This window comes from Coenobita brevimanus, chromosome 98 (genome assembly GCF_032717465.1).
Source record: "Coenobita brevimanus isolate Jiangsu-jjx chromosome 98, ASM3271746v2, whole genome shotgun sequence".
NCBI classification, from domain to species: Eukaryota; Metazoa; Arthropoda; class Malacostraca; order Decapoda; family Coenobitidae; genus Coenobita; species Coenobita brevimanus.
This window is the reverse complement of record NC_137051.1, coordinates 34,780,766-34,802,890: the sequence shown is the minus strand read 5'-3', so window position 1 is coordinate 34,802,890 and position 22,125 is coordinate 34,780,766. Positions and strand designations below refer to the sequence as shown.

The window sequence follows — 22,125 nt, the reverse complement described above, 5'->3', positions numbered from 1 at the left end:
AGTTGGCGTGTTGGGAAGTTTGATTTGTAGATTTCACATTCAATAAAAATAAGCATTTTCTGGGTTGACCTCGCCTTGTACGTGATTCGCACCGTGTGAGTTCGCACTGTGTGGGGGTGCATTGTAAATGGGAAGCTGCTGAATGCCGTGAAGAGTATGTATGCAGGTGTCAGGGCTGCAGTGCATGTGGATGGTGAACTGAGTGAATTTTTCTATCTGAATGTTGAATTGAAACATGGATGTGTCCTGTCCCTATGGTTGTTCAATCTGTATATGAATGAAAAAAAATACAAGGTAGGGCAGTGAATGTTGGAGCAGCCCCAATGAAAGTTGGCAGCATTTGAATATGTCTTGTTCTGTTATTTGCAGGTGATACTATAGTGTTAAGTGAAGATGAAGGGAAACTGGTGAATGAGTTTGGGAGAGTGTGTAAGAAACGGAATCTAGAGGTGAATGTAGGAAGATTAAAGTTATGGTCTTAGAGAGAATTGAAGTTACTGAATGCACAGTGAGGCTGGATGGTCACGAAATGGAGAATGTGGATGCATTTAAGTACTGTACTTGGGTAGTGTGACGAGTAATGATGGAAGTTTAGAAGGTGATGTGCTTGAAAGGGTACAACAGGGAGAAGAGGTTTCCGATTCTTTGAAAACAGTGATGAGAAATAGGGAGGCGAACATCGAAAGAAAAAGTTGCTGCATGACAGTATTGTGATACCAACTCTAATGTATGGAAGTGAAGCTTGGACCCTGTTGGAAGGACACAAGTCAAGAGTGAGAGCAGTGGAAATGAATTATTTGAGAGGAGCATGTGCAGTTACATGGAGAGACAGATTGACAAATGAGGAAGTGAAGGAACAATGTGGTGTGGATGTGGATATGAGAGAAAGCATTTTGAGAAATAAATTGAGGTGGTTTGTCCATGTGGAGAGGATGGAGAGAGAGAGACTAATGAGGAGAGTGTATGTGAGTGAAGTGGAGGGGGGGGAGGTAGGGGGAGACTGAGGATGAGATGTAAGGATGGATTGGAGCGGTATATGAGAGAGGGGAGTGTGAGTTGGGGTGAAGGTATCGTAAAGACAGGAGACATGGCAATGATTTGTTTGTAGCCACCACTTAAGGGATTAAGGCATCTGGTTATAGGCCTAGATAGATAGATACAACTTTCCTACAATCATGACCTTACAGTCAGGCGGGGACACTGATTAGACAGCTACCTAAAATATTCATTTGTATATACCTCTTAACTATGGCCCATTAAATATCCTGCAGCCATTACTCCATATTTCAAGTATGGAAGTTGGCCAGTTCCATCAGGTGAGAAGGAACCAATCGTAACTTATGTTTGTACCCACTGAAGGCTGCAGACATGAACTAGACAGCAGCATGATTGAGTCTCTGACTGCTTCTTAGATCAGCTTTTCATCAACTGAGCTGAAATGAGTGTGGGATGTCTGTCAGGTTAGAGCAAGCACACTGTAGCTATGTACCAAATAATATTTGTCTGGGTAGAGCAGATGTGACTTAACTACTGTTGTGTAATTTTGTTAGGATAAGAGCAGTGCACCATAGCATTTATTAACATGTTAATACAATTGCTATATGCAGTGGCTGTGTATTCTGTCAGGCTTAAATATAGTAATCCCTATACTATCCGGATGCCAACTTTCCGGACACCCCACTTACCGGACATTGTGGGCCTGGACTTTCGGAACCGAAAAATGGCCAAAAAAGAAAAAATCCCCCCAAAATCCGATATTTTTCCCACCTGTAATTTGAAATTGCCACGCAGCGCTGAACAGCTGTTTACACCACGGCCCCTTCAACCCTTCCTTCTTCCCCCCTCCCCCCTCCCCTGTCAGGGTTGCCATTTGGTATTTTTTATTACCAAATGTGGACCAGTTTGATAATGAAAAATTCGCTTGTAATGAATCAGAATAATGCATTACCAAATGGATTTTTCACGTGTATGAGGATACACAGGATGGAGATGGTGGATTGTCTGCTGTCTCTGATTAATCTACTAGCCTACATAGCGTGAAAATAATCAACATGCTGTTAACTATAAGGAGAGTGATTACATTCATTTCCACTTGAATATATAATTAGTGAAGAATAAATGGTAGCTTTATGAATTTGGTAATGAAAAGTAAAATTTGGTAATGAAAATTGAGGAGTGTGGTAATGTGGCTGAGCTCCGATCTGGCAACTCTGCTCCTCCCTCACCACCTGTTACTGCTTAACTGCCATCACGAGTAGATGCTTATCGCAATGGATGGTGCACGTGCTCGTTTTTTGTGAATAAACGTTGAATAAGCTGCAAACCTCACCACTAGACCACACGGGAATTTACGGTGTTGTGCAGTGTTATTAAATTAGAATTTAGTGTGCAAAAGATTAAGTGTGGAGTGCAAACTGGTGGTTGAAACTGGCGGTTGAAACTGGCGTGGTGCAATTAACAATGTGCAGTGTTAAACAATTATAACTCACAGTGCAAAGAATTACTGTAAATGCAGCACAACACTGCTTCAAGAGCATTTTCACCACTGCCAAAGCCTTAGAGAAGGCGGCCACGGACATGCTGTAAGTACCCTGGTGAGGTACAGTTTTTTCTAATTCCTCATTCTTTGGTTCCTTTTAATTTATTTCATGCTTTATGTCCATTATTGGTGTGAATAGGGTCTTAAATAGGTTTAAATAGGTACTATGCATGTCCAGTAGGGAGTTATTTAGGTGGCTTTCAAAGTTAGGCTGGGTTAGGGTCCTTAAGTACCAGTCCAGGTGCCAGGGATCCACTTTCCGGACAGGACCACTTTCCAGACATGCCTTTGGTTCTGTTACATCGGATAGTGGAGGGATTACTGTATACATGGTATACAGTAAACTGTCAATATAACGAACCCTGGTATTGCGAATTTCGGATATAATGAACGGCCAAATCGCAACTGAACTTCCCCCGGATTCTGTGAACAAAGGTCACTAAATGTGGAGAAGTTCGCAAATCAGCCCACGGTGACAACAGCATCCCTTCGTGGCACAGTAAGTGTACTTCAACAGCATCCCTTCCTCACGCAGTAAGTGTACTGTAACATTACTACATTATACTGTATTCTTATTATAGGTATTGTATTTATATGTACAACTTCATAAACCATTGAATTCTCCATGTAAAACTTCATAGAAATACTTTAGGTTATGTTTGAGCACATAGGACTGAACGACTCCCCTCATATAGCAAACTGAGTTTGAGGGTGGAAGTGAAGCTAGCAGGGGAGTGAAAGATAAAAATGGTAGATTACTAGTGGAGAAGGGAGAAAAAGTGAGCAGATGGAGAGAACACTTTAAGGAATTGTTGAACATAGAGGATGGAAGTAATGCGAGTATAAGTGGCTGGGGAATGGCTGGGAGAAGGAGGGAGGTGAGAAGACAGGAAGAAATCAGTAGGATAGAAGTTGTGGAAGCAATGAAGAAAGTTAAATTGGGGAAAGTCCCAGGAATTGATGGAGTGTGTGGTTAAATGCTGAAGCCTGGGGGAGAGATAGTAGTAGAATGGATGTGGAAGATGTGCAGATTGGCCTGGGAGGAAGGTAGAGTCCCGGAGGATTGGAAGTCAGGTATAATTATTCCCTTGTACAAAGGAAAAGGGGAAAAAGAAGTGTGTGGTAATCATAGGGGCATTTGTCTTCTTAGTATAATAGGAAAAGTGTATGGTAGGATACTTATTGACAGAATTAGAGAAAGAACAGGGAAATTAGTTGGAGAAGAACAGGGAGGCTTTAGGAAGGGAAGAGGTTGTGTAGATCAGATATTCATTCTTAGATCTTTAGTGGAAAAGTTTCTAGAGAAGGGAAAGAAGTTGTATGCGGCTTTCATGGATTTGGAGAAAGCATATGACAGGGTGGATAGACAAGGATTGTGGAAAGTGTTAAGAATATATGGAGTAGATGGGAAGTTGTTGAATGCTGTGAAGAGTATGTACGATGGTGCGAAGGCTGCAGTGCGTGTGGATGGTGAACTAAGTGAATTTTTCTCTTTGAAAGTTGGGTTGAAACAGGGATGTGTCATGTCTTCATGGTTGTTCAATCTGTACATGGATGGGGTAATAAAAGAGGTATAAGGTAGGGTAGTGGATGTTGGAGTGGCCCTGGTGAGAGAGGATAGTGTTTGGAAACTCCCTGTACTGTTGTTTGCAGATGATAATGTGTTGTTGAGTGAAGACGAAGGGGAGCTGCAAGGCTTGGTGGATGAGTTTGGGAGAGTGTGTAAGAAATGGAATCTAAAGGTGAATGTAGGGAAGAGTAAAGTGATGGTCTTTGAGAGAGGTGAAGTCAGTGAATGTACAGCAAGGTTGGATGGTGAGGAATTGGAAAATGTGAATACATTTAAGTACTTGGGTAGTGTGATGAGTAAGGATGGAGGTTTGGAGGGTGAAGTGCTTGAAAGGGTACAGCAGGGAAGAAAGGTTGCTGGTTCTTTGAAAGCAGTGATAAGAAACAGGGAAGTGAGCATGGAAGTGAAAAAGTTACTACATGACAGTATTGTGATACCAACTCTAACGTATGGAAGTGAAGCTTGGACGTTGTTGGAAGGACACAAGTCAAGAGTGAGAGCAGTGGAAATGAGTTATTTAAGAGGAGCCTGTGGAGTCAAATGGAGAGACAGGCTGACGAATGAGGATATAAAGGAGCGTTGTGGTGTGGATGTGGATGTGATAGGAAGCGTTATGAGGAACACACTGAGGTGGTTTGGCCATGTCGAGAGGATGGAGGGTGAAAGACTGACGAAGAGAGTGTATGTGAGTGAGGTGGAGGGGGGAAGAGGGAGGGGGAGGCCGAGGATGAGATGGAGGGATGGGGTGGAGAGGTATATGAGAGAGGGGGGTGTGAGTTGGGAGCAAGGCAGTGAAATGGCGAGGGACTGGGCGACTTGGAGGCAATTTGTTTGTGGCCACCCCAAACGGGATTGAGGCGTCTGGCAATTGATAGATAGTTTCGTAATCCCTCGGAAATACCGACCCCTCGTATATAGGGAACTTCCGGATATATTGACCCACCCCTCCCCCCAGTTAGTTCGTTATATCGTGGGTTTACTGTATTATCATTATCATTACCATTGTCATTGTCATCGTCATCATCATCTAGACCACTTTTCCCAAGCAGGGGTGAGCTGAGGTGGGTTCTTTCTATACATGCTATAGCATGTATATAATCTTTGTGTTGCATCAGCTGAGAGCAATTGTGCTATAGCTTATGTTTCTTATTACCCAGTAGTGCTGATGATGGCCGCAGAAATGAACTAGGGAGCAGCAGAAACAGCCTCAGTCATAGTGACAGCAGTTGCAGCAGCAGCAGCAGCAGCAGCAGCAGTGATCAGAGCCCCTGCCAGGACCACAGCCAGGCTTCTCTCATTCCCTCTGAAGGATCTGAGTCATCGCGTGCCTGGGAGACTGACAGACCCACTCGATCCTGTAGAAAATCCAACAGGATACAGGTACAGTTGGTGACAAAAGATCTTAACCTAACCCAACATGACACACAGTCCTGTAAAAAGTCTATCAGAATACTGGTACGATTGTGAATAAAAGTTTTTAACCTAACCTAACTTATCCCAAACAATCCTGCAAAGAGTGACGGGGTATAGGTACAGTTAGGAACAATATATCATTACCTAACCTAATGCACATAGTGCCATATAAAGACTGACTGTTCATTGGAGAGGGCAAGATATCAGTGAGATATATAAATACCCTTACTGGTATACAGGGCAGTTCATATATTTTACCAGTCACACAGCTGTTGTGTTGTGATGGCTTAGTCAGCTTTATGAATGTTTACCCTGTGTATTGATATCTCTCTAAATATCTTTCAAAAGCCAGATGCCTTAATCTTAGAGGAGTTGACCACAGACAAATCATCCTCATGTCATCATGTCCTCAGCCCAGGGCTCGATTACCAGGTACATTATAAGCAAAATAGGCAACTGCTTACCAGGCCATCCAGACTTCCAGAGTGGATTAAATATATGCTTTGGGTGTCCAAATAAGGGCCATCACCTATTATTGCTTCCGTGGCCGGAAGCCATCTGAGTGTGCCTTGCGCATTACGGAGGTTATTCTCTCGGGCATGGAAGCATACATTCCTTTCTCATATCCTTTGACTAACGCAAGAAGGCCTTGGTTTAATCACGCTTGTTCTAATGCTGTCCGCAACAAGGAGAAGGCCTACAAAAGGTACCGGAGCCAACCCACCCCTGAATCACATCATCTTTACGTTTCTGCCCGAAATCGTGCTAAGTCTGTTCTTCGCTCTACTAAAAATAATTTCATCCATACTAAATGCTCTCAACTCTCCAACTCGAATTCTTCCCGCTCCTTCTGGCACCTTGCCAAAAATCTTTCTAACAACTTTACCTCATCATCCTTCCCTCCTCTTTTCTACTCTGATGGTAAAGCAGATCTGTTCGCGCAGACTCTCTCCTCCAATTCCACCTTAGACGATTCCGGTACTGTTCCTCCATCACTTCCCCCCTCTGACTTCCTCATGGCTGACATTAAAATTTCTTCAGTTGATGTATTTTCTGCCATCACTGGCCTCAGTACTAACAAGGCATATGGGCCTGATGGGGTCCCTCCTGTTGTTCTCAAGAACTGTGCTTCTGTGTTTACACCCTGCCTAGGCAAACTCTTTTGCCTTTGTCTGTCAACTTGTACCTTTCCTTCTTGCTGGAAGTTTGCTCTCATTCAGCCAGTCCCAAAGAAGGGTGACCACTCCCAACCCTCCAACTATCGTCCAATTGCTTTAACGTCCTGTATTTCAAAAGTTTTCGAGTCAATTCTCAATGGAAAAATTTTAAAGCATCTTTCCTATCACAACCTTCTTTCCGATCGTCAGTATGGGTTCCGTCAGGGACGCTCCACTGGCGATCTTCTCACCTACCTTTCAGACTCCTGGTCATCCTCCTTTTGGGACTTTGGCAAAGCTTTGCCATTGCACTTGACATCTCAAAGGCTTTCGATCGAGTCTGGCATAAATCTTTAATTTCCAAACTGCCCTCCTACGGTTTCTATCCTTCTATCTGTGCCTTCATCGCCAGCTTCCTTTCTGGTCGTTCTATAGCCGCTGTTGTAGACAGCTATCGTTCTTCTCCTAGATCTATCAACAGTGGTGTTCCTCAAGGCTCTGTCCTATCACCAACTCTCTTCCTTTTATTCATCAATGATGATCTAAGCTGTACATCTAACCCTATCCACTCATACGCTGATGACTCCACCCTTCACCTTTCCATTTGGTTCTCGCAATGCCCATCTCAACAGTTGCTTCAACAAACAAGGGATGAGGCTATGGCACACCTAATGTCTGACTTGGCTCGTATCTCTGACTGGGGTAAATATAATATGGTTGTTTTTAATGCATCTAAGACTCAGTTCTTACACCTATCAACCCGACAAAATCTTCACAGGTATACCCATTAATGTTTAATAATATTCAGCTTAATCCTGCATCATCCTTGAACATGCTTGGGGTTTCATTTACTCGGGACTTATCTTGGAAAGATCACATTACATCTCTTGTAAAATCTGCTTCCAAGAGATTGGATGTGGTAAGCCGACTCCACTCTTTCTTTACCCCTGCACAGTTGTTGACTCTATACAGGGGTTTTATCCGCCCCTGTGTGGAGTACAACTCTCATGTGTGGGGAGGCTCCCCACATACAGCCCTTCTCAATAGGGTGGAGTCAAAGGCTTTTCGTCTCATTAACTCTCCTCCTCTTACTGACTCCCTTCAACCTCTGTCTCTTCGCCGCACTGTTGCATCTTTATTTCTTTTCTATCGCTACTTTAATGGTCACTGCTCCTCTGGACTGTCTGCTTGCATTCCTCCACCTCTACGACGGGCGCGTAGCACCCATCTGGCAGCAAACTCTCATTCCTTTTCTGTCCAACTCTCTAATGCAAGAGTTAACCGTTACTCCCAGTCTTTCATTTATGCAACAGGTCAGCTCTGGAACTGTCTCCCTTTGTCTGTATTTCCTGCTGCGTATGATCTCCAGTCTTTCAAACGCAGTGTGTCCAGGCATCTCAAAATGATCGGATCTTGAATTTGGCTCTCTATTGTATTTTGTTTTTCTCTTTGAGGGAACTGTTACTGCGGGCTCATGGCCTTTGGTTCCTTCTTCCTTGCATTAAAAAAAAAAAAAAAAAAAATCAGGCCAGCAAAAAAGGCCATTATAGGTCATGCCAAAATTTCACTGGAAATAATAGAAAAAAGAGATCTATATATTGCAGGCTTGCCGTTTGCATTGCCTACCAGGCCAGAGCAGGGTTAATCCGGCCCTGCCTCAATCAGCAGGTTGCCCTCCCTCCAACTCACAACAGTTTGTATACCTCTCCACTGCATCCCTGAGAGTGAATATTTTAGTTATTAATTATGGAATCAGTTAACATATAAAATTTAAAAATGTCAAACACAAAAAGGACTATGAAAAACAGAAAATCATGTATGGTTGTTCGAGAGAGTTATCTGGTAAACTGCAGGATGAAGTTACCATCACGTGCAGTCCTTCGTTCTCCTTTCGGGGATTAGGAAAGGAGTTAGGGATGTTTGTACAACTGGGCAGTGGAACCACGTGGTTATATCAGTGCCATTGCTTAAGAGGCTTCCGTCTCAGTACCATTATGTTGGATAGACACCGCTAATGCTGACTGAACTGTCCCTGCAACACACAAGAATTCACCATCTGAGTGACAAGGGGAATGTATTATATTAACCACTCTTTATATCAGAAGTATATTTGCAGTGGACGGAGGGAGAGGGAGGGGGAGACTGAGGGTGAGGTGAAGGGATGCAGTTGAGAGGTATATGAGGGAGGGGGGAGTGAGTTGGGGGGAGAGCAGTCAAATGGTGGGTGACAGAGCGACTTGGAGGCGTTTTGTCTGTGGCCACTGTGTGCGGGATTAGGGCGTTGGGCTATAGATAGATAAATAGATATTTGCAGTAGGGCTGATACTGAATCTTTTTCTTCTTCTTTTTTTTTTTTTTTTAAGCAGTGTGGAATGTAAGGGGTGCAAATGATGCAGTGAAAAAGAGAGAGGTTGTCTGGATGCTTGAGTTTGCAAAAAAAGATATATGTGGATTGACTGAGACTAAACGGAAAGGTGAATGTGAGAGAGTAGGAGTATGGATGGGGTATATGTGAGGGAGTAGGTGAGAATGAGAGGGCAAAAGAGGGTGTATGTGTTATGTGCAGCAGGTGGAAGGAGAATATAAAAGATTATGGATCATTTGGTTCAAAGATTGTGTGGGTATGATTGAAAGTTCGAATGCAGTTGTTGGCGATTGTGTGTGTTTATGCACCAGTGCAAGATCATGAAAGCAGAATGAAAGAAGAGTTCTGGGTAAATGTGGAAACATGCATGGAAAAGCTTGAGAGGAATGAGAGAGAGTTTTTGATTGGAGATATGAATTGAAAAGCAGGGAATGTGAAGGTGAAAGGAGTAGTTGGTGATTGGGATGTGCCCGCAGAAGTGGATGAAAATGACAGTGCTCTAGTGGACGTTTGTGCCAGGAGGGGGTTGGTGATAGCCAATACCCTCTTTAGGCACAACATGATCCATGGGTATGCATGGCAAGTGATTAGAAGGGTGGGTGGTGAACTGAATGAATGGAAGGCAATGATTGATGATGTATGTATGGATGAGAGAATGAGAAGGTGTGTAATGGATGCAAGTGCATACAGAGGTTAGGGGAATGGACTTTCTGACCACCACTTGGTGGTAAAAGCCGAGGTACAACTGCAGGGGATGAACAGAAGGACGGTAAGACAGGAGGAAGTAGTCCATACAAGAAGGGTAGAAAGGATGCAAGAGGATGGAAATAAGGCAGAATATTAGAGAGAAGTGGAGGAGAGATTGGGTAAATATGATTTGGAGCAGATGGGGGATGTGGAAGGTGTGTGCAAGATATTCAGAGAAGAAATCTGTGCAGCATATGAGGTGGTGTGTGGGGTGAAGACAAAAGGGGGTGCAAGGAACAGCATGGTGGAATGAAGAGGCGAGACAAACTGTGGTGCAAAAGAAGAGTGCATATAGTGAGTGGATGGGAAACAGAGGCATGGAGGAAGTTAAGAGATGGAAAACAGAGTTATATGTAGAGAGGAAGAGAAAGGTGAAAACATTAGTAAGAGAGAGTAAGAAGAGAGTGGATGAGGAATTTGGAAGGAATTTGAGTGTAAAGTGGAGGGAATGTAAGAAGATGTTCTGGAAGGAGGTAAAGAGAGTTAGACTGGATGATAAAGAAGGTAGTAAGGGAGTGAAGGATAAATATGGTAGATTGCTAGCGATGGAGGGAGAAAAAGTGAGCGGATGGAGAGAATGCTTTAAGGAACTGTTAAACATAGCAAATGAAAGTAATGTGAGTATAAGTGGCTGGGGGAATGGCTGGGAGTTGGAGGGAGGTGAGATGGGATGAAGAAATCAATAGGATGGAAGTTGTGGAAACAGTGAAGAAAGTCAAAATGGTGAAAGCCCCAGGAATTGATGGAATTTGTGGTGAAATGATGAAGCACTGGGGAGAGGTAGTAGTATAGTGGTTATGGGAGATGTGCAGATTAGTCTGGGAGGAAGATAGAGTCCCAGAGGATTGAAAGTCAGGTATAATTATTCCCATGTACAAAGGAAAAGGAAAAAAAGAATTTTGTGGTAATCATAGGTGCTTTTGTCTTCTTATTTTCATAGGAAAAGTATGTGGTAGGATACTGACAGAGGGAAATAACAGAAGAATTAGTTGGAAAACAACAGAGAGGTTTTAGGAAGGGAAGAGTGTGTTTACATCAGATGTTCATCCTTAGGTCTTTAGTGGAAAAGTTTCTAGAGAAAGGAAAGAAGTTGTATGTGTCCTTCATTTATTTGGAGAAAACATATGACAGAATTAATAGATAAGGAATGTGGAAAATGTTAAAAATATATGGAGTAAATGGGAAGCTGTTGTAATGCCTTGAAGAGTATGTACATGGGTGCTAATGCTGCAGTCCGTGTGAATGGTGAACTGAGTGAATTTTTCTATCCGAATGTTGGATTGAAAGTGTTGTGTCGTGTCTCTATGGTTGTTCAGTTTGTATATAGATGGGGTTATAATAGTGATACAAGGTTCGCCAGTGGATTTTGGAGTTGCCCTGATGAGAGAGGGCAGTGTTTGGAAATTTCTTGTACTGTTGTTTACAAATGATACTGGATTGTTAAGTGATTATGAAGGGGAACTGCAAGGCTTGGTGAATGAGTTTGGGAGAGTGTGTAAGAAACGGAATCTAAAGGTGAATATAAGGATGAGTTAAGTTATGGTTATTGTGAGAAATGAATTCACTGAATGTACAGTGAGTTTGGATGATGAGGAATTGGAAAATGTGAGTGCATTTAAGTGCTTGGATTGAGTGATGAATAAGGATGGAAGTTTGGAGGATGTAGTGCTTAAAAGGGTACAACTGGGAAGAAAGATCATTGGTTCTTTGAAAGCAGTCATAAGAAATGAGGAAGCGAGCATGGAAGTAAAAAAGTTGCTGCATGATAGTATTGTGATACCAACCTTGTCATTTGGGAGCAAAGCTTGGACCTTGTTGGAAGGACACAAGTCAAGAGTTAAAGTAGTGGAAATGAGTTATGTGAGAGGAACTTGTGGAGTTACATGGAGAGACAGACTGACAAATGAGAAAGTAAAGGAGCATTGTGGTGTGGTTGTGGATGTAATAGAAAGTATCAGGAGAAATACATAGAGGTAGTTTGTCCCTGTAGAGAGGAGAGAGAGCAAGAGACTACTGAGGAGAATGTATATGAGTGAGGTGGAGGGGGGAAGAGGGAGGGGGAGGCCAAGGATAAGGTGGAGGGATGAAGAGGTATATGAGGGGGGGAGTGAGCTGAGGGGAGGACAATGAAGTGGCGGGGGACAGGGCGGTGTGGAGACGATTTGTTTGTGGCCAACACTTATGAGATTAATGTGTTTGGCAATAGCTTGATACATAGATAGAATTCGTACTTTTATGGTTTGCTTATTTTGTTTCTGGATCAAACTCACTCACATATCAGTAGGAAATAGGGTGTGGTTTATGATGAGTCTAAAAGAGCTCCAGTGTTTCTGTCTGCAATCAGATTCCTTAATCCCATTGCCTCTTTGTCACCCAGTCCTCCACAGTCAGACAACCCTTCCAGCATCTCACAACTGAAAGGCTGTCTACTTTAGTTATGTTATAGTTAGCTCCCATCAGTTATCAGCAATCATCCATTACGTGTCACTGTAGACACTATTGTAGAAAGGCTGTTTGTTCACAGATGTCATTTTTTTATTTGTTTTTCCTTCCTTGGTTCATCTTCTATTATATAGAAAGATCTTACCGTACCCTTTGTACAATAACCTGGCCTAAAATTGGCAGCTCTTCTTCTTGAATACTAAGCTGTAACAAGAGGTTAATCATTGAATATAATGTTAGTAATGAAAAAGTGCTATGAAAAGGATGTACAGCCATAGCATTGTATTATTCTGTCCCTCAGATATGTGAAATAAGCTCTAAGAGGACAAAAATCAGGGCCTAGTTAGGGTAAAAAGACCATAGTTTCCTCTCTCTTTATTGTCTCAGCACTGGTTGTAGTTGGTCATTTTTTCCTCTTGTTTCCTTATGCCCTGGGTGCAGATTGTAAGGCATTTAGGTAGTAGTGTTATATGCTCTGTTTATTCTCTCTGTCCCTCTTCCCTTCTTTATACTCCAGTAGTTCAATAGTGTGCAGAAAATGTAAAGGTTATTTATTGAGGAAATGTACATAAGAGAGGGAGAGGTGGCATGTTGCCTTGTAGATGCCTTACCAAGGACAGAGTTCTCTTGGTAGTCTCTCTGTTGAGGTATAAACCAAATGTCACCTCAGAACATCTGACACAGCATGCAGTATCTTAATGGTATTGGCAAAACTTGATGATTACCACAGTCTTCAAACAGTAATAGTTGTACAGTAGAGTTGAGATTTAAGACAGGGGGAGGTAACAGTCTTACAATAACAAGAGCAGTTAATTTCTTCCTTTACAGAATTATTTAATAAAAATAATATCACTCAGATATACAGGGGAAACAAAGTGGTTCCTTTTAGGTATCCACTGTCTAGATCAGGGGTCGGCAACCTTTTGAACATGGTGTGCCAATTTATTATTAATGCCAATTTTTTCGCCACTTTGCGTGTCAGGTAAGATTTTTTAACACTGTAGCGACAGTGTTAATTGATTTAATAAGAAAGGATGTCCCCACCTCTCTCTCTGTCTCTCTCTCTCTTTGCATTTTCAATATTTTCTTTGTTACACTGGATCACGTTGAGTGCCATAGCATAGCACTTCACGTGCCTAGGGTTGCCGACCCCTGGTCTAGATGGTTACATTTGTTTGCAGCCTGTGTGTTGGCACTTGATACTAGGGTTCTGTGACCCAAACCCACCCACATGACCCACATCTCGTACCTGTCTGCCCCAACCTCACTGTTGTGTTGACCATCATTGTGTCAACGAGCATTTTTTTCTCGCTTCTCATCCTCGGTCGCCCCCTCCCTCTCCCTCCCTCCACTTCACCTACCTACAACCTCTTAGTCAGTCTTTCATTCTCCATTCTCTCCATGTGTCCAAGCCACCTCAGTATATTTCTCCTAATTTTCTCAATCCCATCCACATCCACCCCACAACGTTCTTTCACTTCTTCATTCATCAACCTGTCCCTCCGTGTCACTCCATATGCTCCTCCATACTCACCTCCCTACTTCTTATCACCACTTTCGGTGAACCAACAACCTTCCTTCCCTGCCGAACCCTTTCAAGCACTTCATCCCCAAAACATCCATCCTTATTCATCACACTACCCAAGTATGTGAATGCACTGACATTCTCCATATCCTCACCATCCAACCTCACTGTGCATTCTGTGACTTCATTCCTCTCAAACGCCATAGCTTTACTCGTGTTTACATTAACTTTCAGATTCCTCTTCTTACACACTGTCCCAAATTCATTCACCAAACCTTGCAACTCCCATTCATCTTCACTCAACAACACTGTATCACCAGCAAACAGTAACACCGGAATCTTCCACACCTCATCCTCATTCATTAGAGCCACCCCCACATCCACTGCCCTACTTTGCACCTCCTTTACAGCCCCATCCATGAATATATTAAACAGCCATGGAGACATCACATATCCCTGTTTCAGTCCCACATTTAGATCAAAGAACTCACCTTACCATCCACTCGCACCTCACCTCAAGCTCCCTCGTACATACTCTTCACAGCACACGACAATTTTCCATCCACTCCATATATTCTTAATACCTTTTACATGCCTTGCCTATCTACTCTGTAATATGCTTTCTCCAAGTCTATGAAGACAGCATACACTTTCTTTCCCTTCTCTAGATACTTCTCCACTAAACATCTTAGAACAAATATCTGATCTACACACCCTTTTCCCTTCCTAAATCCCCCCATGTTCTTCTCCAACTAACTTCTCTGTTATATGCCTAACCCTATCAGTAAGTATTCTGCCATATATTTTTCCAGTCACACTAAGAAGACAAATATCCGTATGGTTACCACATACTTCTCTCTCCCCCTTTCCTTTGTATAAAGGATATTCGCAAGTTAAATTGTACAAAAATGACAATGGTTAAGTGGATGTGCAGTGCTTCCTTGAGTGCTAGGCCTGGGGATGCTAGGTTTACGATGGAAGTGTGAAGAGGGAGGACAGGATTGGAGTGTATTGATGTTGTGATGAGGAGAGGTAGATTGAGATGATTTGGGCATGTGGAGAGGATGGGGGATGGCAGTTGGGTGCAAAAAGTGAGAAGTGATACCGTAACTTTAGGAGTAGGGTTGTGAGAAGTAGACCGAAAAGACCTGGGACAAGGTCATTCAGTGTTACCTCAGGGATAAGGGGCTGAATAGGGAGGCTGCCATAGATCACACAGTATGGAGAGCTGCCATTAGGTGACCAAGGCTGATGCATGCAAGCATGGTGGGGCCTTTAAAAACAAAAGGAATATGCTATTATAGTCATTTATTTTCAAACATATACTTAAAATCCCACCTCGGACGGGGACCCACTGATATAACAAACTATTGGCTTTAATAAACCTGACTTCCCTAATAATAATCCATCCATCCATCCATCCATCATCCATTCCTACGTTGCCCCATGAGGAGCGTAGGAGCCCGGGGCTAGGCAGTTGGTCCCGGCATTTAAGATGAGAGTGACCAGCCTCACTCATTCCTGAGTGGCATTACGTGAGCAATAAACTCCAACCACCCCATGGATATAAACCTTTACCGGCTCAATCCAATTGGAGTGCAATAATTACCCACTAAACCACCAGGCGCCAAAATTTGGTTACATGGTTACCACCCAAGACAGTAAATGGTTTCCTGGTGTAATGGAAACCATTTGGGTTGTCACTCAGTGTAAAGTCACCCAGAGGCAGAAGGAAGAGGAAAGAGTGAAGGAAAGAAAGACAGAAGAGGGAGTGTGAAGTCACCCATAGGCAGAAAGATGAGGACAAAATGAAGAAAGACAGAAGAGAATGGAAGGAAAGAAGAATGGAAGGAAAGATGGAGGAGAGGAAAGAGCAGACACCTGAGAGCAGCACTACATCTAGTGAGTGGATGGTGAGCACCCCCACCTACCACAACCTAATGATAATAAAAATAATAATATTAACAATAACAATAATAATAATAATAGTAAACGTAACAATGTCATCATGATTATCTTTATCATTACCAGGCATCGCTGGACTGCAGTGGTGACAGCAGTTCTGAGGTGGTTAGCATCTCCAGCACGTCGTTCATTTCAGCTGTGTCATCCCAGGAAGACAACGCGCAGGTTGACCTTCACAAGCAGCTTAACAAACCTATCACTGAGTCACCCCTCCTTATGTCATCATACATCAACCATATGACTCAGGTAGGTATAACTGCCGCCAAATTTTGACATTGCGTGTTGGCAGCAGCAACAACAATATTAATAGTAGTGGTGGTGTTGGTGGTAATGGTGGTAGTAATAGTAGTAGCAGTAATAATAGCAGTAGTAGTTGTAGTTGTAGTGTAGGAGGAGGAGGAGGAGGATGTGAACCCATTGGACTGGAGGAAACTTGGTACTGTACTTAAATTGTGAGCTCCCAGAGATCTTTTGCCAAGATTATGTTCAATGATTATCTATGTTGTTGTTGTGTACCTTTGTTTATCTGATTATGAACCAGGTGAACTACAAGCTGAAGTTGCCCTTCTGCAGTCCACCATTCTCTTCTGGGGGAATAGGGAGGGAGTTAAGGGGTGTTTGCATAATTGGGAAGTGAAGCCACCCATCCATAATGATGCCACTGCATGAAAGTATTATTCTCCAGTACCCCTAGGTTCTGATACTAGGTGGGCAGTTACTGCAAAGTTATGAGCTTTAAATGTGATTAGCTTGCATACCATTGAACTGATTGCATTCAGAAGCAAGACAAAGAAGCCAAACAGGCTTTATGCCCATGATGTTTTTCACAAATGATTTTTAGAAACTAGGACTCGTTTATTCCTTAAGAACTCTATTTTAATTTCTTTAGTATAATGTTATCTTATTATATAGTGTTGTTAATGGAATATAGTTTTATTCGGCTTAACAGCAGACCAACTATGGTTAAGTGTTAGACACAAACCCCAGCAGCCTCTTCACATTCACAGGATTCTCCATAACTGGCATGTCAACAACCCTGACACAGACAGAGGGCTGGTACTACAATCCCAGACAGACCATCTTTTCATACTGAACAATCTAGATCAACATACCCATATCCCACACCAAGCCCTCTTCCTCCCATCATCCCCAGACATCACCTGCTCCCCAAACCTCGCTCCCACTACATCATGGAGAGTGGTCAAAACCCTAGGTTCAGATCACCTCCCAATCATCATCACTATCAAAACCAGAATCATCCCAGCTGGCCACAGACACACATACACTAGTTATAAGAGAGCCAGCTGGGAGGCCTTTGCAACTGAAACAGAACAACATTTCAAAACACTAAACAGTACACCCATCACAAACATCAACATCGCTGTGCACACTTTCAGTACAATTATACAAAACGCAGACAAAAGACACATCCCTAGAGGCAACAGAAAGAGACAATCAGTAGAGAGGTGGCTTGCGGTCCTACCGGACCCAGGTTCAAATCCCCGCTGGTGCAGGGAACAGTTTAAGGATTTGAATTTCATTGCAGCAGATTTTACCGATCTACCAGAAGACCCGCCGACATGTCGTAAAAATACCCCCGTTAATACCAGTACACCAGTCCTGTATGAGACAGCCCTAGCATGTATTCAATATGGACGGTGGGTGTTAGCGCCAAAATGGTGTCATGTAGAGGTATACGATATGTAGGAGGACTACTGGGCCTTGGGAACAGGCTGAGAAGCCTATGCCCAGAGTCGAGCACATAAAAACACACACACACACACACACACACACACACACACACACACACACACACACACACACACACACACACACACACACACACCAGAAATTCAAGGTCTCATCAGAGAATGGGACACACTGCGACACTCCCCAACACCCCATACACAAGACACCGTACAACAAATACAAGAACTCAACAATCAAATAAACAATAAAATATCAGAACAGCAAACACTAAACTGGAATAATTATCTCCAAACACTTGACCACAAAACAAACACCAGTAAGCTCTACAAAACACTAAACAGCATCACACACTCCAACAGCAACACTACACACACACATGCTGCCATCACAACAACAGACACTATACCTTCAAACAAACAAAAGGCAAACACTCTCATCAATCACTTTTCACAAGTCAGCCATCTAAACCCCCATCCCGAAGACCGACGTATCATCCGACGTAAGAGACAGTTCCCCACAGACTCAGACTACACAACTTTCACTTACAACCAGACAAAACACATCATTAGCAACCTTAAGCACTCATCTGCCTGCGGACCAGACAACATAAGCAACATTCGCCTTAAACACCTTGGACCACAAGTCATACAAGCACTCATCAACATATCAAACTACAGCTACTCACACAACATAATACCCAGCATCTGGAAACATAGCATTATCATCACTATCCCTAAACCCAACAAAGACCCCACGTTACCTTCTTCACACTGCCCCACCACACTCCTCTGCACCCCTTCTAAGGTCACTGAACAGCTGGTACTACAACTAGTCACACCGCACATTCCCCAAACCCAATCACAACATGGCTTTAGGCTACTACGCTCCACAAACACCCTTCTTACAGACCTTACACAGAGAGTTTTTGATGGCATGAATTCAGCTAGGCCACCACACAGAACACTCCTAATCACGCTAGACATCAGCAGAGCTTTTGATGCCATCCCCCGCCACTACCTCACAAACAAAATACTCAACACAAACATGCACAATAACACAAAAAAATGGTTGGCAAACTACTTAGCAGGCAGATGTGCACACATAACATTTGCCAATCAATCTTCTATTATCAGAAACTTCACAAATGGCATCCCCCAAGGATCTGTTTTGTCCCCTACACTCTTTAACCTATACATGCACAACATACCCACACCCCACACACCACAGATACACATAGCTTCCTATGCAGATGATATAACACTTACATGTACACACCAAAACACAAACACAGCTGCACACATCCTCCAACCTTACCTTAACACACTACATGAATGGTTCACCACAAACAGGCCCAAAATAGCCCAAACCAAATCTACAGTGACCCATCTCACAAACTGGACAGCAGAGCACAGTCACATCTCACACCTCACCATAAACAACACTCCCCTACCACACAAACACACACCCATAATCCTTGGTGTAACATACATCAGTGTCATTTAAACAGTACATCACAAACATTAAAAATAAAATAACACAAAGACCTAATGCCTTTAGGTCACTTGCCCATACAACATTTGGACACAACAAAGAAACCACCACCACAGTATACAAACAATACATACATTCAGTGAAGAATTATGCAATCCCTGCCGGGGCTCCTAACCTCACCAAAACACAGTACAACACTCTACAGACCATACAGAACAAGGCCCTAAAAGTAATCACAGGCTGCACAGCTACTACACCCACAGACCACCTACATCAAGAAACCAAAGTCCTCAAAGTCAAGGATCATCTAGACATGAGAGGCACCCAGATTCTTGCTGCAGCCTCCACAAACCCATAACATCCAATACATTGCATGGCAGCACATCCACCCACACCATGGAACATCAAAACAACACCTAGCACACGATATCATACACAAATACTGTCATCTCTCCCCCCTCACTCACCTCAGACCAGCATCCAGAAGCATATTCACACTCAGATCACTCGCCACTCCATTCAGTCACTGAAAGACAACACACAGCTGCATGCACGACCTCCTGACATCCACCCTTCTGAATCCTATCTCCCTCTTGAGGACACGGTCCACCTGGCCAGGCTGATATGTGGGCACCATCCAGCCCTCTTAAGTTACCAGAAGAGGCTGGATGACTCCATTGCTGATGCCTGTCCAGGATGTAACACAGCATCCCATACTATTAAGCACATTATGGAAGACTGCATTGCACACAATCACCTTTGCCAACAACACAACATACACTCTTTGAGAGCTCTTTGGGAAAGCCTGGTCTTGGCTATGGCCTTCCTAAGGGACTCGGGGCAGTTCGGTCAGACTGCCTAGGGAACAACTACTACAACTACTGAATTGAAGAATCTGGAGGTATATAAAAAAAAAAGCTTTGTTTGTATTCATCTGATCAAACTAGGCTGCTCCCACAATTTTAATACTAAATCATGGTTGCATGAAATTTGAGTCACCTTGGTTACTTGTCAGAAATACTCTCCAGTCCCTCCACACCTGGCCATCATATGAGGAGAAAAGGATTTGAAAACCTTGTCAGGCTAGAGGAGTTGTTTTTGTTGTTGTTTTTGTATTCCCAGGTTCATCTGGTAATGAACTTGGTGGACTGCTGGCTGAAGTTGCACTTCTCCAGTAATCCACCATTTTCCTTTTGGGGAATAGGGAAGGAGCTGAGGGACATTTGTATAACCAGACAGTAGAGCAGCCCGGTTGTATCAGTACCACCACATGAAGGCATTCTTCCCTAACACTTTCCTGGAGACAACAAGGGTAAAATATAATAAAGTACATGTATGTGTCACCAGATTGAACATGCAAAATAAAATGAGGCCTTTGTTTATAATATAGTGTAGATGTTAGTCGGCAAAAACAGTCAGTTGGCTTTTGTCTGACAGCTGCGTTGTGTGAACTGGGATGGACCCATCCCCAGCTTCTGCCGTCGGCATGACCAGTCCAACAACACCCCGGAGTGCTTCACCCCTGTACTGGAGAAAATCAGTGAGGGATTCACTGCCATCCGCATGGTGGAGAGTGGACGGCATGGTATACCTCCCCACCCCTCCCCTCCCCCTCCCTCAGGACGCACACCCTCACACCCTTACTCCTGGGACACACCCATATTCACCTGGGGAGATGCACAGTCTGAGGAACAGCAGCAGCAGCCTCATGAAGAGCCACAAGTAAGAGCACTGGACCATACTGCATTTGTCACCTTTTTATGTCATTTTTAGCCCCTTGAATTCAGGTTAAATATATTGTGTCAAATCAAATAATTTGCAAGGAGCAACATCAGAGTTTTTAAAAGTATGTCATAGTATTGAAGAGGTTATAGTTCCATTTCTACCTATTGAACTGATTTACCATACTGATCTCATTGTGAAAAACCTGGGATGTTGGCCAGGCAGCAGATACAGCACTCCTGCATCCACCCAGGTTAATGATGTACTCACTGTCAGGATGTGATTGGTTAATGATGTGGTCACTGTCAGGATGTGGTTGGTGGTGTGTACGATGCCAACACAACGCGCACCACAGTGGTCATCAAACTCAAGAAGGATGTGGACATCATGGTTTCACCTATGGCACTTGAATCAGCACAGCTCTTCCTTGAGGTTTGTTGTTGCCTCTTTTTATCCAAGTTGTTATTGTGGCGTTAGGCTCATCTGATATAAACCCACTGGACTGCAAGTCATAGCTGCCCTTCTCCTACATCCTTTTAGAGGGCAGGAAGGGAGATGAGGGGCATTTGTATCCCTGGGTAATGGAGCTGTCTAGTTATATCAGTGTCGCCACGTGAAGGTGTGTGTCTCCAATATTATCATATTTTGATGTACCTATGAAAGATCACAATGTTCTTCATCTTGAGAAATAAGCCTTCTTGCCATGACTTAGGCCCATAATAGTATTATTGTTAGCTTAGGAGGCTTTCTAGCCCTTTTTCTTAGCCGTGGATCACACTTTTTTATCATTATTCTTTCACGTGTAATTTAAACCTTTTTTTTGTGTAGTTATAATTTGCAATAAATATGTACAAAAAAACTTTTACATGCCTGATGCAAAAGTTAATTGATTTCAGAGGTGCTAGAGGGCCCCCCCCCCCCTTTTTTTTTTTCCAGGCTCATATCTGGTCATGAGCCCAGTGAACTGCAGGAAACCAGCCACTCCAGCTGGGCACTCCTAGAGAACTTTTGTTGATGTTATGTTGAAGGATTGTCTGTGTTGTGATGGTATGGTGCGTGAGGCGAGCATTCTGTGGTGTGAGAGGCTGCCTCGCACTGAGGCATGATGGGCTGTCAGCAGGTTGTATTTTGTGTTGGTACTGCAGCCTCCATAAGACCCATATATGACTAGGCTGCGAATTGGCCATATGCGTTTGACTCACGGGTTCATTTTGGACCGAGGGGTCCCACCCCAGTGTGACATCTGTCAAGTCACAACAACTTGCAGACATTTCCTATTGGACTGTCCGACCTATGCCCGCTCTCGGTCGAAATTTTTAACAAATAGGGGATCCCTATCAATTGTTTTAGGTAATAGGGCAAATGTTTCTAGCCTTCTGGCATTTTTAAAGGAGACAGGGCTATACTGCAAGCTGTGATTGGTGTTGTCATAGTTATGTTTTAGGGCTTGCTGACTACATCTGTTTTCATTTTACCTAC

The 22,125-nt window shown here is 43.2% G+C and overlaps 1 protein-coding gene across 1 annotated transcript in view; it reads left to right on the top strand.

Moving 5' to 3' along the window:
• Positions 1-22,125, top strand: part of tweek (transmembrane protein KIAA1109 homolog tweek) — an 839,779-nt gene that overhangs the window by 148,151 nt on the left and 669,503 nt on the right. Inside the window, 4 exon segments of the mRNA XM_080283669.1 lie at positions 5,270-5,489; positions 15,790-15,969; positions 20,362-20,652; positions 20,956-21,078. Of these exon segments, the coding sequence (XP_080139795.1) occupies positions 5,270-5,489; positions 15,790-15,969; positions 20,362-20,652; positions 20,956-21,078 (814 nt within the window).